The 15,279-nt window shown below is 48.0% G+C and overlaps 1 protein-coding gene across 1 annotated transcript in view; it reads right to left on the bottom strand.

The window, feature by feature from the left end:
* Positions 1–3,140: 3,140 nt before the first annotated feature.
* Positions 3,141–15,279, bottom strand: part of LOC117094228 (5-hydroxytryptamine receptor 5B-like) — a 36,542-nt gene continuing 24,403 nt past the window's right edge. The window contains exons 2-4 of the mRNA XM_033229418.1: positions 3,936–4,125; positions 3,363–3,585; positions 3,141–3,279 (exon numbers count right to left, since the gene is read on the bottom strand). Of these exons, the coding sequence (XP_033085309.1) occupies positions 3,141–3,279; positions 3,363–3,585; positions 3,936–4,125 (552 nt within the window). The remainder of the gene's footprint in view (positions 3,280–3,362; positions 3,586–3,935; positions 4,126–15,279) is intronic.

The raw sequence follows: 15,279 nt of genomic DNA, 5'->3' as shown, positions 1-15,279 counted from the left end.
TAGAAGGACACGAACTACCGAAGTGACTCAAAATGACCCCAAGTAAGCATGTGGGGTATCAACCCCACCCTCGGTCTCCTCGACCGTTCAGCGCAGGGGGGAGACAGGGAAGCATGATCTCTATTCCCTGGCCTGCATTTCCAAGTCTGAATCCCCCAGCACCCTGGGGAGGGCCTGTATGAGGAGTGTGCCACAGGCTATTGTGCCAGGAGCCACGGGAGGTGCAGTGGGGGCTGGGGCGCTGGGCTCCTGGAGGGTCTCCTTCCAGTCAGAGAATGCCCCTGGGGAAGAAGCCTGGGTATGAACCCCCCACCCCTCCTTGGGCAGATGTGTGGGACCGGGGCCCCTTCACACGGTCCTTTCCAAAATCTCATCCCCCCTAGGGCCAGGAGTGGGTGCCAGGCCTGTGCTGGGAAATGGGCAGGTTTGGTCACAGCCCCTTGGGCTCTGGTCCAGGCCACAGGAGGCACCTCTGAGTGGTCTCACTGTGCCATGACAAAGCGCTGCAAGGCAGAGGGGACTCAACAGTATCCCTTGTCTCAGCCATTTCTCTGAACTCAACTTCCTCATCTATTCTCTGCGGCCTAGATTTCGGACAGCCCTGCCCACCTACTGTCTGTTTACTGCTCAGTGTGCAGTGACTGTTCGATAGCACTCCATGGCTCCCCAGTGCTCTTGGGGAAAAGGCAAGCCACAGCCTGAGACCCCAGGCCCTGCTTAGCTCTCCAGAAGAGCTTCTCACCATCCAGCACCCAACCCACCCACTCCCAACTCTGCACCTCCCTGTATGAGCCCTGCTCACTCACCCCCGCTCACACCCCCTCATCCCCGCTCACACTCCCGCTCACTCACCCCCACTCACTCACCCCCACTCACTCATCCCCGCTCACATCCCCACTCATCCCCGCTCATACTCCCGCTCACTCACCCCTCACACCCCCGCTCACTCACCACCACTCACTCATCCCCGCTCACACCCCACTCACCCCCGCTCACTCACCCCCACTCGCTCACCCCTGGGCCTTCACACAGGCTACACCGCCAGCCCCTCCCCCACCACCAGCCCCTCATCCACACCTAGTACTTGACTATATCCTCTCAACCCTCTGGTCCCAGACTAAAGAGGCTTCCCTAACCCGGGGCCAAGTGCTGCCCCGCCATCACGCCACTCACCCTTTTGTGGCTTCTCTGGCCTGAAGCTCACGTTCCCACACTCAGCACCTGCTTCCCGAGGACCCCACAAGCTCCATTTGTGGGTGGGGCCTGGCACACTCTGCACGAGCTGCTTTTGCATGAACTGCTCTGTGGCTTTGGGCAATCACTCGCCCCGTGTCCTCTGTGAAGTGGGATGACAGGTGCGCAGGGCTGCCAAGATACCAAGCAGATAACACAGGCACAAGAACTGGCGTTCAGGGCCTGGCTCATGGAGGGGCCCCAAGTCCCAGCTCAGCAGAGCCTGCCTTGATCCCAGGGTTATGACCAGGGATTCCCAGCACGCAGGACTTTCCGTGCTCAAGGCAGGATGGTCCCTGAGCAAACCGGAAAGAGCTGGCTGCCCCAGTAGGGCACAGAGGGCCTGGCCCTGCATGGGAATGGCCTGTCTCCAGGGCGCTTGCCAACATCTGCTGCTGGCCATGACTCAGCACTTTCGATGGTGGAAAAACCACCACTTGTTTCCGAATCACAAACCCCAGGTGTGCCCTGACCCGAGTGGCCCCAGAAGGCGCACAGGAGGAACTATGGCACTCACTCTCCACGTGGTCCATCTCCACGGCAACCAGAAGGGCCCACTCATAGTAGCCCTTGCACTGCTGGGCTGGGCCCTGGCGGGTGCAGAGGTGACCCAGCTGCTGGAGTACGTGGGTGAAGTCCCGGCCACACTCCAAACAGGGAAGCCTCGAGAACAGATGCACGGCCTCCAGGAGGTAGTGCTGGGCCAGCCTGCTGGCACCCGCGTGAAGGCACAGGGTCCCGAAGTTGGCCAGCACCACTGCCTGGTTCCTCCACTGGCCCAGGTCCCAAACCACCCATAGGGCGCGGTAGTAGCCCTCGGCTGCCTGCCTCGTCCAGCCCATCCTCTTCAGAGCCACGGCCACCATGTTGGCAATCACACCTTCCTGGTCCTCGCTGGCCATCACTGCATCCTGGACAGACTGCAGGATGTTCAAGGCCACCAGGCTCTGCCCATGAAGCACATGCAGGCAGGCCAGGGACACCAGGGTGTCCACGATGGCACAGACTCTCGCAACAACACTGGCTTCCACCGCCTGCGTCATGAAGGTGATGGCCGGACCGTGGTAGCCATGGTGGCTGTACAGCTGGGTCAGGCTGGCATGGAGAAGGCCACGCAGAGCCTGGCCTGTGCCCGGGGTTAGGGAGGCCAGCGCTCGCCTGAGGTAGTGGGAAGTCTGGGTGGGGAGGCTGTGGGGCTGGAGGGCGTTCTGGAGCACCAGGTTCACGCTCCTCAGCGAGCCGGCCAGCGAGTCCTGTGTCCTCAATGAGGCCACCTTGACACAGCTCAGCACCAGGTGGGGCAGGCACTTGCGGCTGTAGATGTCAGCCAGGAGCAGGGAGCAGTCTGAGAGCCACGCAGCGTCTGGGGCTCCTGAGTCCCTGTGCAAAAACAACCGCTGCTCTAGGAAGGACAGGGCCTCCTCAGGCTGCTTGAGGTGCATGTGGTGCCTGGCCAGCAGGAAGCAGGCCCGGGCCTCGGCCTGCAGGCTCTGGCTACCCACCGCCCACTGCAGCGCCAGCTGCAGGAGCTCCCCATCCTCCTCGGTGCTGCAGATGTGGCCAGGCATCCCCAGGAGCAGGGCCATGGCTTTGGGAACCACCTGTGTACAGTTCTCCCGGTTCTGCTTCCGGTAAATGCTGGTCAGGTTGGCGTACACAGCCACCACCTGGAACAGGTCCCCGAAGCTGCCGTCCAGGGTCCCCAGTGTTTCCTCAAAGTACACCCGGGCCTGGGACAGCTTGAGCCTCCTGCAGCACAGCCACCCCAGGAGGAAGCAGAGCCTGGCCAGGGCCAGGAGGAGGCCAGCTTTCTTGGCCGCCCCCCGAGCCTGTGCCAGGCACCCAGTCAGCTCCTCCTCGTCGCTAAAGCTGCAGAACATGCCGCTCAGCCATGGCAGTGCCACGTTTTACAGGCCACGGAAGCTGGCCTTGTATCTGGAGGTGTTCAGGAACAGCAGCCGTGAGCTCAGGGACTCTGAATCCTCCCAGTCGTCTTCAGCTTCCAAGTAGAAGGAGGGCTCCTCGGGGTCCTGCAAGTTCACGTTGCTGGATGGCGCACAGAGACCCTAGGACGCTGGCTCCTGGGGGCAGCCTGGGCAGGCCTTGCATTGTTCCAGAACATTCCTCACCTTCGGAAGGGTCTCCTGTGGCTCAAGGCCCAGGCAAAGTGGCGGTATTTCTGCAAGTCACAAAAATACCTAGACAGATTAGAGTCCAGCAGTGAGTCCTTGGTCCGCTGGGGGCAGGATCCCCGCATCCCTGCCCTCTGTGTCCCTGGTGCAGCTTGCCATGAGCCCTTGAGAATTATGTGCAATGCAAACCCGGGGCTTGGAGCACCTAGGAACTCCGGCACTATGGGGACAGAGAGAACACGCAGGCCCGTGGCCCGACTCTCCTACGAAATCACCCTCCTGTCCTGCTTTGTCGCCCACCTGACAGCATGGTTTGAGGAGACTATGGCAGCTCAGTGATCCCTCAGAGATGCCTTTCCCTTTAGAAAGAATCAAAGCCTTCTAACTGGACCCATGTGTATGCAGCACCACAACTACAAATGTCACTTCTGTCAGCATATGGGCCCCCGGTGGGGTACAGGAATCCATGAAATCCTCAACAGCCAATCAGAGCTATTGATCAGCTCAAAACTGCTATGCAAAATGGTAAAGCCACCGACGGCACAGGACAGGGGTGTTGTACCCAGGTACCAAGCTCCGTGCAGGGAAACGGACCATCCCTGCAGGAAGGATGGGAAAGCTTCCAGGCCCTGTGGCCACCTTCACCTTGGATGGTCTGAAAACCTGAAGCCACAGTTCCTAAAGGGTCACAAAGGCCAGCCTGCTCCAGCAGCCCACTGGCGCCTGCTGGCTTTGGTGGATTCCTAGCCAAAGCCCCCTCCTAGAGGTGAGCAAACAAGCGCACTTCCTATTGGAAAACCTGGGATGAAAGAGGCATACAGGGGGAAAAAAAAAACTAGATTTAAACAGACTCTTTTTCAAGCTCACATGTAAAAACTATTTTCAATACAAACTGTCTCCTTATTCATCTGTAAAGCCTTGGAATTAAAAAATAATAAATATGATTAGAGGGCAAATGTCTGACTTGACTTCTCTAGATTAGCTAAGAAATCTCCCCCACCTGGCAGAGGCACACAGCCCCTCTCAGCCACTACCCTGGCCTCTGGGGCAGCTGGAGAGCCACGTGCTCTTGCTACAAGGACTTTGGCAGAGGGTGGAACCACCCCCTCCCCGAGGCTAAACCTACTACAGCCTTCCCTTCCCCACTGGCTTCCCAGGCCTCCTCTGGGACCTTGTGCCTGTATCCCAAATGTACTGGGATGGATCCCATTCCCAGGGAACTTCCAAGGGTCCTTGGTGCGTCCACATCACCAGGCTGTCCACATGCGGACCCTGTGTGAGGGGAAGAGACAGAGCCCCAGAGCGGAGATAGGAGGGCCTCCCTGAATCAGCCCCTCAGGAAAGAGCAGACCCTTCAGGGACCTCAGTTGAGGCCCCTGCAACCTAAGGCTCTGAATTCTGCTACCCGCTGAGGGCAGTGTGGCCTCCCATCTCTGAGGCAGAGCACAGGGCAAACTGCAGCTTCTCCAGGTCATGAGAAAGGAACCCACAGCTCCATGTGGGCCCCACCAGTGGAAAGGATGTCCCATCTCGGCCGGGGACCAGGCGGGGACCAGCATGTTCATTGGAAGAAGTGTGGGACCCCACAGCCTCCAGTGTCAGAGTAGACGAGAGGTTCAGGCCCACCTCAGTCAACGTCCCCCAAGCCCCCAGCGGGCACCACAGAGGGGTGACAGCCGCATCCAATGCCCACCGTACTTAGCTCTGTCACCTCCCCGGGCGTTACCCCAAGGCCCAGCTCATAATCAGAGGAAGGCTGAGCCACTTGCAAAATCCACCTTTTTCCTGTGGCTGCTCAGTCTCAGCTTCCTCTACTGAGTCTGGCAAGGGAGAAAAGAGAAGCAATGAACACCCCCAGCCAGCACCTCTGGTCCCATGTCAGGTTGAGCTGGGTGTCGGTGTTGCAGGGTGAGAGCATTGCAGGGTGCAGGGGTTGAAAGTCATATCATCCTCTTCCCTCCTGGATCATGGGAACAACATCACTGGGGGGGTGTACACTTTCTGTGATATTGGGAGTAATATCGTCTTCTGTGCCTTGGAATATTAAGGACAATATCATGGGGGGGTGTGTACATCTTCTGCAATATTGGAATAATATTATCCCCTCTCCCCCTGCATACTAGGAAAGATATCAGAGTGGGTGTTCACCTCCTGTGATATGGGGATTAATACCATCTTCTCCCCTTCCGGATGTCAGGAAGAGTATCACACGGGCGTGTACAGTGTCTGTGATACTGGGAGTCATATCAACCTCTCGGCCTTGGAATATGAAGAAGAATATCACAGGGTGGATGTACACCCCCTGCCATATTAGGAGTAATATCAGCCTCTCCTCTCCATGGATATTAGGAACAATATCGGAGGCTGGATGTACGCCTCCTGCTCTATGGGGAGTCATATCCTTTTCAGGATACTCATAACAATATCACAGGGCGGATGAACACAGCCTGCGATACTGGAACTATTATCATCCTCTCCCCTTCCGGATACTAGAACTATAACACAGAAGAGCTGTATCCTCCCTGCGATATTGGGAGTAATATCATATGCTTCTTCTGTGAATATTAGGAGCAATATCACCGGGTGGCTGTCCGTTCATTGCTATGTTGGGAGTCATGTCATACTCTACCCCCTGGAGATTAGGATCAGTGTCACAGTGTGAGTGTACACCTACTGCGATATTAAAACTAAGATCATGTCCCCTGTCCCTGGATATTAGGAACAACATCACAGGTAGGTGTGCACCCCCTGCAGTATTAGCAGCAATAATATGATTAATTAGTAAACATCAATGATCGATTTTAATAATTATCAGGTCGGTCTCGAACTCTTGACCTCAGGTGATCTGCCTGCCTCAGCCTCCCAAAGTGCTGGAATTACAGGCGTGAGCCACCATGTCTGGCCAACACTTCTTGACATCTCTTTTTGGACCTCAAATTTAGCATGCCCAAAACGCACTTTTGATTCCCCCTGCTATAACCCACTCCTCCCATAATCTTCCCCATCCCAATCACAGCATCTCTAGTCTTCCAGTTACTTAGTCCAAAATCCTTGACATCATCCTTAAAACTTCTTTTTCTCTCTCTTGCCATCCAACCCATTTAAACTCTCCTTTCAAAATATATGCCAGACCTAACCACTTCTCACCTTCCTCATCATTTCCAACCAGGTCCAGCCCTCATCATAGCGCTCTGGGTTACTGCAAAAGCCTCCCAATCGCCAGGCACAGTGGCTCATGCCTGTAATCCCAAGCACTTTGGTAGGCCAAGGCAGGTGGATCATCAGACGTCAGGAGTTCAAGACCAGCCTGGCCAATGTGGTGAAACCCCTCTACTAAAAATACAAAAAATTAGCCGAGCATGGTGGTGGGTGCCTGTAATCCCAGCTATTCAGGAGGCTGAAGCAGGAGAATCACTTGAACTCAGAAGGCAGAGGTTAGAGTGAGCCGAGACCGTGCCATTGCACTGCAGCCTGGGTGACAAGAGCGAAACTCCATCTCAGAAGGTTAAAAAAAAAAAAAAGCCTCCCAACCCTCCTCTCTCCTTCCACCTTTCACCCTGCCCTGCATTCTACCTTCCACTCTCAAACATTTCAGAAAAAAAAAAAATATATCTACAGAGAGAGAAAAAGAAAGTACAAATGGGGTGAAATGTTTGGGGAACCTGAGGGAAGACCATATGGGAATTCTCTGTACTATTTTTGCAACTTTTCCGTAAGTCTGGATTATTTTGAATTCAAGAGTTAAACAAAGGAGAAAGAAAAGAAAACTATCTCCCTTTGTGAATCCATCCTGTCTTTCCCCTGGCAACTTAAGGACGCTCTCAACTAAGCACATCTATTTTTTCATGAACCCTAAAAGAACCCTTGCCTAGTTTTGACTTTCTGTGCTTGGCAGAAGTGTGTGTGTGTGTGTGTGTGTGTATTTCATATATATGTGTGTGTGTATATATATGTGTGTGTGTGTTGTGTGTATATATAGAGAGGGAGAAATATATATGTGTGTATATATATATAAATATATATTGTATATTTACAATGGTAATATATATATATATATGTGTGTGTGTGCATATATTACATACCCCACAGCCTGTCCTTAACCAGTTCTAAACTTAGTGGGAAAAATACATACCTAAGCAGAGAATTTCAAAATAATATGATGAATATTTTGATGCAGGAATGTGTTACTATGGAACACGCTGCTAAGACACAAAACCTCCTAGATGGGACAATGAATGAATGAAGTTTTGCACCTATAGTCACCCCCTCTGATATCCCCACAAACGTTTATAGTTATATGCATTTGCTTCCCGCAGGACCCCCGTTCCATAAGGGTTAGTCCTAGAGCCTTAGCAAGTTCCTACTACAGCTGGCACACATATGCCATTCAAGAAACAGTGGCTGAGTGAATGATGAGTTAAGAACCATTTGTCAGCCAGTGCTCAGTAATACAACATGCACTGGTATGCAAATTATATTTTTGTTGAAAGCAAGGACAGGATCACAAATTATCCTTCCAGAGAAAGCAAACCTCAAAAGCTTCTTTACCCTACTAAAGCACATTATAAGTAGCTCCCCTTAGATAAAAGAAAACCTCTTCATTCGTTATCAATGGCATGTAAACCTAATAAGCCTCCACCCCGATGACATCTCTTCCATCCCCAGGGCTAGATAAAGGAGGTTCCGGAAACGCTGGTAGTTGTGAAGGTGGCTCCCAGCTCTAACAGTCTTGAACCCCGCGGAGGGTGTGACCACGGAGGTCATACAGCAGAAGAACAACCGAGGGAAGCATCATCAGGCTTTGAATATGTTTGAACCAGAGACAGCAAATAGGCTTCAATCAAATGAAGACACCAGAGATTCACGGTGGCCACCTGAGGGGTTGTGCTCTTAAAAAACAAAACTTTAAATTAAAATTAAATAATTAAAAAGGAAGGGGTCAAGAATCCATCAGGTCTGACTGAGACGTGTATCAGTGACTAACACCCCATATGGCAAAAGTACTCCGGTGCGCTTTGGGTACTCACAGCTTCAGCAGTATTCAAAGGCGTGTGCTTCCCTAAGACTAAGCCACGGGAATAGCCCCAGCAACACTGCCAGGAGAAACGTCTAACATGGATTCGGCTAGAAATACACTTGTCTTTAACAAATTACCACTGAATAAATCCTGACTTATTAGAGCCTGCGAGAATGACATTCTCAATGATAACGGTTATCACTACAATCTCCAAACATCTGTGATCCTGCAAGGAGGAACTGACAGCGCAGGCCACGTGTCCAGAATGCTTCCCAGACTGCCTGTTACAGAATAAAAGAAATGAAATCCCCCTAAGAATGTCTTCACTCACATTTAGCCAGTTGTTCCTTTGTGCGCATCTCTGTGCTAAAATGGCCATTCTTCCCCATAGCCTGAAGTCATATGCTCAAATAAATGAGACTCACATGAAGCCAGAAAGGTGCAGATGCGAGGAAATCAACACAACCGAAATGGGCTGGAGAGTGTGGCCAGGAGGATGGTACTTCCCAGGAAGTAATTACTTCATGTCTGCCCATGAAGCAGGCAGTTGTCACTGTGCCCCAGACCCACACCAGCCACTCAAAGTAGGTTCTAACCAAACTACCTCTAACAATCAACATAAATACACCACACAATTGGCTTCTGAAAGGATACCTTACAACCAACAAGAAACTGTAAGCACAACTTTGAAAAAGTGTGCAACTAAAAACCTTGGAAAGGGATAAACACTGCCACATTTTGACTCAAACACTGTTAGGTGGTAGCATCGCAATAATTCACTGAAACAAAAGAATGAATGAGGAATACGTTTATATAGGAATCAGAGGAAGCATGACTAATCATTTAAAGAAACAGGTCAAGAAACTGTTAGGTTCAAATGCTACCTTGAGACACTGTCAGGGCCTTAGGCAAATTCACTTCTCTTGGTCCTGTTTCTAGGTTCGTCAAAAACCAGTTTTGGACTAGGGAATCTGTTGCTTCTCAAAGCCTTCCTTCTGTGATTCCAGCCCAGATTTTAGGACTGCTCTCCCACTTGGTATATGAAAGCACTTTCTATGTATAATAGCAAGAGTACATTTCTGTGTTGAATGCGGTTTGGGACCTACTCTACGAGGAAGAATATCATCATGTAACTTTAAGCATGATGATAAGGCGCACTCTAGATAAGGATAACACATAAAATGTGGCCATACACCTGTGCGTGCCTGGCAGGGAGATGGAGAAGTCTCATTTAATGAAGCCGGGGTGCCTGTTGCACCTGAACATTCTCAGTCTACGTCAAGTTCACAACGTCCTTCTGACATCAAACCACATGTATCCCATACTTTTCCATACTTTCTACCCAAGATTAAAATATGCAGAGAACCGTGATAAAGATGCCTCCATCCCCAGCATGTTGGCTCTCAAATTCCTCCAGGGAAGGGCTTCAGGAATTGTTCTATGCAAATTGGACAAGCTTGCAGCTGCACAGCTTTCTGGGTAGCAAGTTCACAACTTCCTTTAATTTTGCAAGGGAATTTTGTGACCTACTCCAAAAAGTTAAGAAGCATGCAGTTTAGTTCTTATTTTTCTACTGAGAAGTCCAAAGTTCTCCCAAAACTACACAGATATAAGAAATAGTTTTTGCAAAGTCATATGTGGAGACATGATCCCTATACCATACTTGTTATATCTCTTCTGTTTCTCTCCCTCCTCCTCCATTATTCTCTAACAATCCAATAAGAGAGAAAATAGGCAGGGAAACAGAGGTAAAGAGGCAGGATGAACATAATGATGTATGGGGAACAAGGAAGAACTTTATAGAGACTGAGAGAATCAGGGATATTTCTGAAGGTGTAGGGAAAATACTTGATGCATCCAAGTATTTCTGAAAATTTTCAGACAATTAGGTGCCATTCTTAAAGGAATTGAACCATAAGCCAGATGTTTTGTTATCACTGATACAATTTGATTCATAACGTTTAATTTTCTAGAGTTAAAATAACCTTGCAGTCTGGCATGAGAATATGATTGAGCCCACAGTTTTTAAAATAGAATCAGAAGAAGGGTGGTGATTTTCTACCACCCTCTTTTCATATCTGAGCTCAGGCTGAACCCAGCTCTCATTTGTGGTTTTATCTGCAAGCCCACCAGCCATTCAGTCATTCAGGTGATCCGGATTACAAGTAAGCATTGGAAAAGCAGCAAAAACACAAAAGGTTTAGACAAGGACTCTACAAGCAAAGAAAGTTACAGGCCAATATCTCTGATGAACATAGATGCAAAACTCCTACACAAAATACTAAACTGAATTCAATAGCACATTAAAAGGAACATTCACCATGATCAAGTGGGATTTATCTCTGGGATGCAAGAATGGTTCATCATACACAAGTCAATAAGTGTGTTATACCACATTAACAGAATGAAGGACAAAAATCATATGATCATCTCAATAGATGTAGAAAAAATTCTGGACAAAATTCAACATCTTTTCATGATAAAAATTCTCAACAAATTAGGCATAGAAGTAATGTACCTCAACTTGACACAATAAAGGCCATATATGACAAGCCCACAGCTAACATCACACTCAGTGGTGAAAAGTTGAAAGCTTTTTCTCTAATATCAGGAATAAGACATGGATGTCCAGTCTCATTTCTTTTCAACATATAATACTGGTGAAGTCCTAGCCACAGCAATTAGGAAAAAAAAAAAAAAAAAAGAAAGAGAAAGAAAGGCAGGTAAACAAAAGAAAAAGAGAGAGACAGGAGTAAAAGGCATCAAAATATAGAAGCAAGAAGTGAAAATCGTGTTTTTTTCTAATATGTCTTCTTTTTTTCAGACAGAGTCTTGCTCTGTCACCAAGGCTGGATTGCAGTGGCATGATCTCGGCTCACTGCAACCTCTGTCTCCTGGGTTCAAGCAATTCTTCCACCTCAGCTTCCCGAGTAGCTGGGACTACAGGCGTGCACCACCACACCCAGCTAATTTTTGTATTTTCAGTAGAGACAGAGTTTCACCATGTTGGCCAGGATGGTCTAGATCTCCTGACCTCATGATCCGCCTGCCTCGGCCTCCAAAAGTGCTGGGATTACAGGCATAAGCCACTGTGCCCGGAAGACAACATAACCTTATATATAGAAAACCATAATACTCCACCAAAAACCCTGGAACTAGTAAACAAATTCAGTAAAGTTGCAGGATACAAAATTAATATACACAAGTCAGTAGTGTTTCCATACACTAATAATGAACTACCTGAAAAAATTTAAGAAAACAGTTTAATTTACAATAGCTAACAAAATACTTAGAAATAAATTCATCCAAGGAAGTGAAAGATCTGTGCACTGAAAACTATAAAACATTAATGAAAGAAAATAAGGAAGATATAAATAAAAAGACATGCCATGTTTATGGACTGGAAGAATTAATATTGTTAAGATGTTCATATTAACTAAGTGATCTAGAGATACAATGTAATCCCTATCAAAATTTCAATGGTATTATTCACATAAATAGAAAAAGAATCCTAAAATTTACATGGAAGCACAAAAGACCCAAAAGACCCTAAGCCAAAGTAAATAAGCAAAATGAACAAAGCTAGGGGCATCACACTACTTGACTTCAAATTATACTACAAAGCTATAGTAACCAAAATAGTATGTGTATTAGTTCATTTGCATGCTGCTATGAAGAAATACCCAGAACTGGATATTTATAATTGACTCACAGTTCTGCATGGCTGGAGAGACCTTATAATCATGGTGGAAGGGAAAGTAAGCATGTCCTTCTTCACATGGCAGCAGGAGAGAGAAGTGCCAGCAGGGAAATGCCAGACACTTATAAAACCATCAGATCTCATGAGAACTCATTATCCTGAGAACAGCATAGTGGAAACTGCCCACATGATTCAATTGCCTCCAATTGAATCTCTCTCACTACATGTGGGGATTACAATTCAAGATGAGATTTGGGTGGGGACACAGACAAACTATATCGTTCCATAACTGGCCCCTCCCAAATCTCAAGTCCTCACATTTTAAAACACAGTCATACCTTCCCAACAGTCCTCCAGAATCTTTTTTTTTTTTTTTTTTTCAGATGGAGTCTCGCTCTGCAGCCCAGACTGGAGTGCAGTGGCCGGATATCAGCTCACTGCAAGCTCCGCCTCCCAGATTCATGCCATTCTCCTGCCTCAGCCTCCTGAGTAGATGGGACTACAAGTGCCCACCACCTCGCCCGGCTAGTTTTTTGTGTTTTTAGTAGAGATGGGGTTTCACCATGTTAGCCAGGATGGTCTCAATCTCCTGACCTCGTGATCCATCCATCTTGGCCTCCCAAAGTGCTGGGATTACAGGCTTGACCAGTCCTCCAGAATCTTAACTCAGTTAAGCATTAACCCAAAAGTACAAGTTCAAAGTCTCATCTGAGACAAGGCAAGTCCCTTGTGCCTATGGACCTGTAAAATCAAAAGCAAGTTAGTTACTTCCCAGATACAATGCAAATACAGGCATTGGGTAAATACACCCATTCCAAATGGGAGACATTGGCCAAAACAAAGGGAATATAGGCCCTATGCAAGCCCAAAATCCAATAGAGCAGTCATTAAACCTTAAAGTTCCAAAATGATCTCCTTTGACTCCATGTCTCATATCCGGGTCACAGTGATGCAAGAGCTCTTGTAGGCTCCCATGGCCTTGGACAACTCTGTCACTGTGGCTTTTCAGGGTACAGCCCCCTCTCAGCTGCTTTCACATGTTGGCATTGAGTGTCTATGGCTTTGCCTGGTGCAGAGTGCAAGCTATTGGTGGATCTAGCCTTCTGGGGTCTGAAGGACAGCAGCCCTCTTCTCAGAGCTCCATTAGGCTGTGCCCCAGTGGGGACTCTGTGTAGGAGTTCCAGCCCCACATTTGCTTTTCACACTGCCCTACTGAAGTTCTCCATGAGGGGCTCCGCCCCTGCAGCAAACTTCTACCTGGACATCCAGGTATTTCCACACATCCTCTGAAATCTAGGCGGAGGTTCCCAAGCCTCAGTTCTTGACTTCTGTGCACCCACAGGCTCAACACCACGTGGAAGCTGCCAAGGGTTGGGGCTTGCATCCTCCAAAGCAATGACCTGACCTGTACCTTTGTCCCTTTTAGGTGTCACTGAAGCTGAAGCAGCTGGGATGCAGGGCACCATATCTCAAGGTTGCACAGAGCAGTGGGGACCTGGGTCCAGCCCATGAAACCATTTTTTCCTTCTAGGCTTCCAGGCCTGTGATGAGAGGGGCTGCCATAAAGGTCTCTGACATGCCCTGGAGACATTATCCCCATTGTGTAGGTGATTAAGAGTCAACTCCTCTTTACTTATGCAAATTTCTGCAACAGGCTTGAATTTCTCCCCTGAAAATGGGTTTTCTTTTCTATCACATCATTGGGCTGCACATTTTCCAAATTTTTATGCTTTGCAACCTCTTGAGTGCTTTGGCACTTGGAAATTTCTTCTGCCAGATACCATAAATCATATCAAGTTCAAAGTTCCACAGATCTCTAGGGCAGGGGCAAAATGCCACCAGTCTCTTTGCTAAAGCATAGCAAGAGATGCTTTCCCTAGAAGTTCCTCACCTCCATCTGAGACCACCTGGACTTCAATGCCCATATCACTATCACCATTTTGGTCAAAACCATTAAACAAGTCTCTAGGAAGTTCCAAACTTCCCCACATCTTCCTGTCTTCTAAGCCCTCCAAGTCTCCAGGAAGTATCAAACTTTCCCACATTTTCCTTTCTCCTTCTGAGGCCTCCAAACTCTTCCAACCTCTGCCCACTAGCCAGTTCCAAAGTTGCTTCCACATTTTTGGATATCTTTAATAGCAGCACCCCTCTATCTCAGTACCAACTTACTGTATTAGTTCATTTTTACACTGCTATGAAGAAATACCCAAGACTGGGTAATTTATAAAGGAAGGAAGTTTAGTTGGGTTACAGTTCTGCATGGATGGGGAGGCCTCAGGAAACTTACAATCATGGCAGAAGGGGAAGTAAATATCTCCTCCACATGGCAGCAGGAGAGAGAAGTGCCAGCAGGGAAAATGCCAGACACTTATAAAGCCATCAGATCTTATGAGAACTCACTCACTATCATGAGAACATGAGGGAAACTGCCCCTATGATTGAATTACCTTCCACTGGGTCCCTCCCTTGACCCATGGGGATTACAATTCAAGATGAGATTTGAGTGGGGACAGAGTCAAACCATATCAGCATGACACTGGCATAAAAACAGATATTTTGGCCAGTGAAACAGGATAGAGAGTCCAGAAATAAATCATGTATCTGTTGTCAGTTGATTTTCTATAAATGTGCCAAGAAAACACAATAGGAAAAAATACTCTCTTCAATAAATAGTAGATACAAAATGAAACTAAAACTAGATATTTTTTGATAAAAATTAGATATCCACATGCAGAAGAATAAAATTGGGTCATTATCTTACCTCTTATACAGAAATCAACTCAAAATATATTAATGCCTTAAATGTAAGACCTGAAACTACAAGACTACTAGAAGAAAACATAGGGGAAAAGCTCCTTGATATTGGGTTAGGTAATGATTTTTGGGATGTGATCCTTAAAGCACAGGCAAAAAAGTAAAAGTAGACAAATGAGATTACATCAAACCAACAGGCTTCTACACAGCAAAAGAAACAATTACCAGTGTGAAGGGACAACTCACAGAATGAGAGAATATATTTTCAAACCATATATCTGATATGGGGCTAATACTTAAAATACAGGGGGTGGTGCCAAGATGGCCAAATAGGAGCAGCTCCAACCTCCAGCTCCCAGCATGAGTGACATAGAAGATGGATGATTTCTGCATTTCCAACTGAGGTACCGGTTTCAACTCACTGGGGCGTGTCGGACAGTGGG

This window comes from Trachypithecus francoisi, unplaced genomic scaffold (genome assembly GCF_009764315.1).
Source record: "Trachypithecus francoisi isolate TF-2019V2 unplaced genomic scaffold, Tfra_2.0 Lachesis_group13, whole genome shotgun sequence".
In the NCBI taxonomy this organism is placed as follows: domain Eukaryota; kingdom Metazoa; phylum Chordata; class Mammalia; order Primates; family Cercopithecidae; genus Trachypithecus; species Trachypithecus francoisi.
The sequence above is the reverse complement of the archived record's forward strand: the minus strand, read 5'-3'. Positions and strand labels throughout refer to the sequence as shown.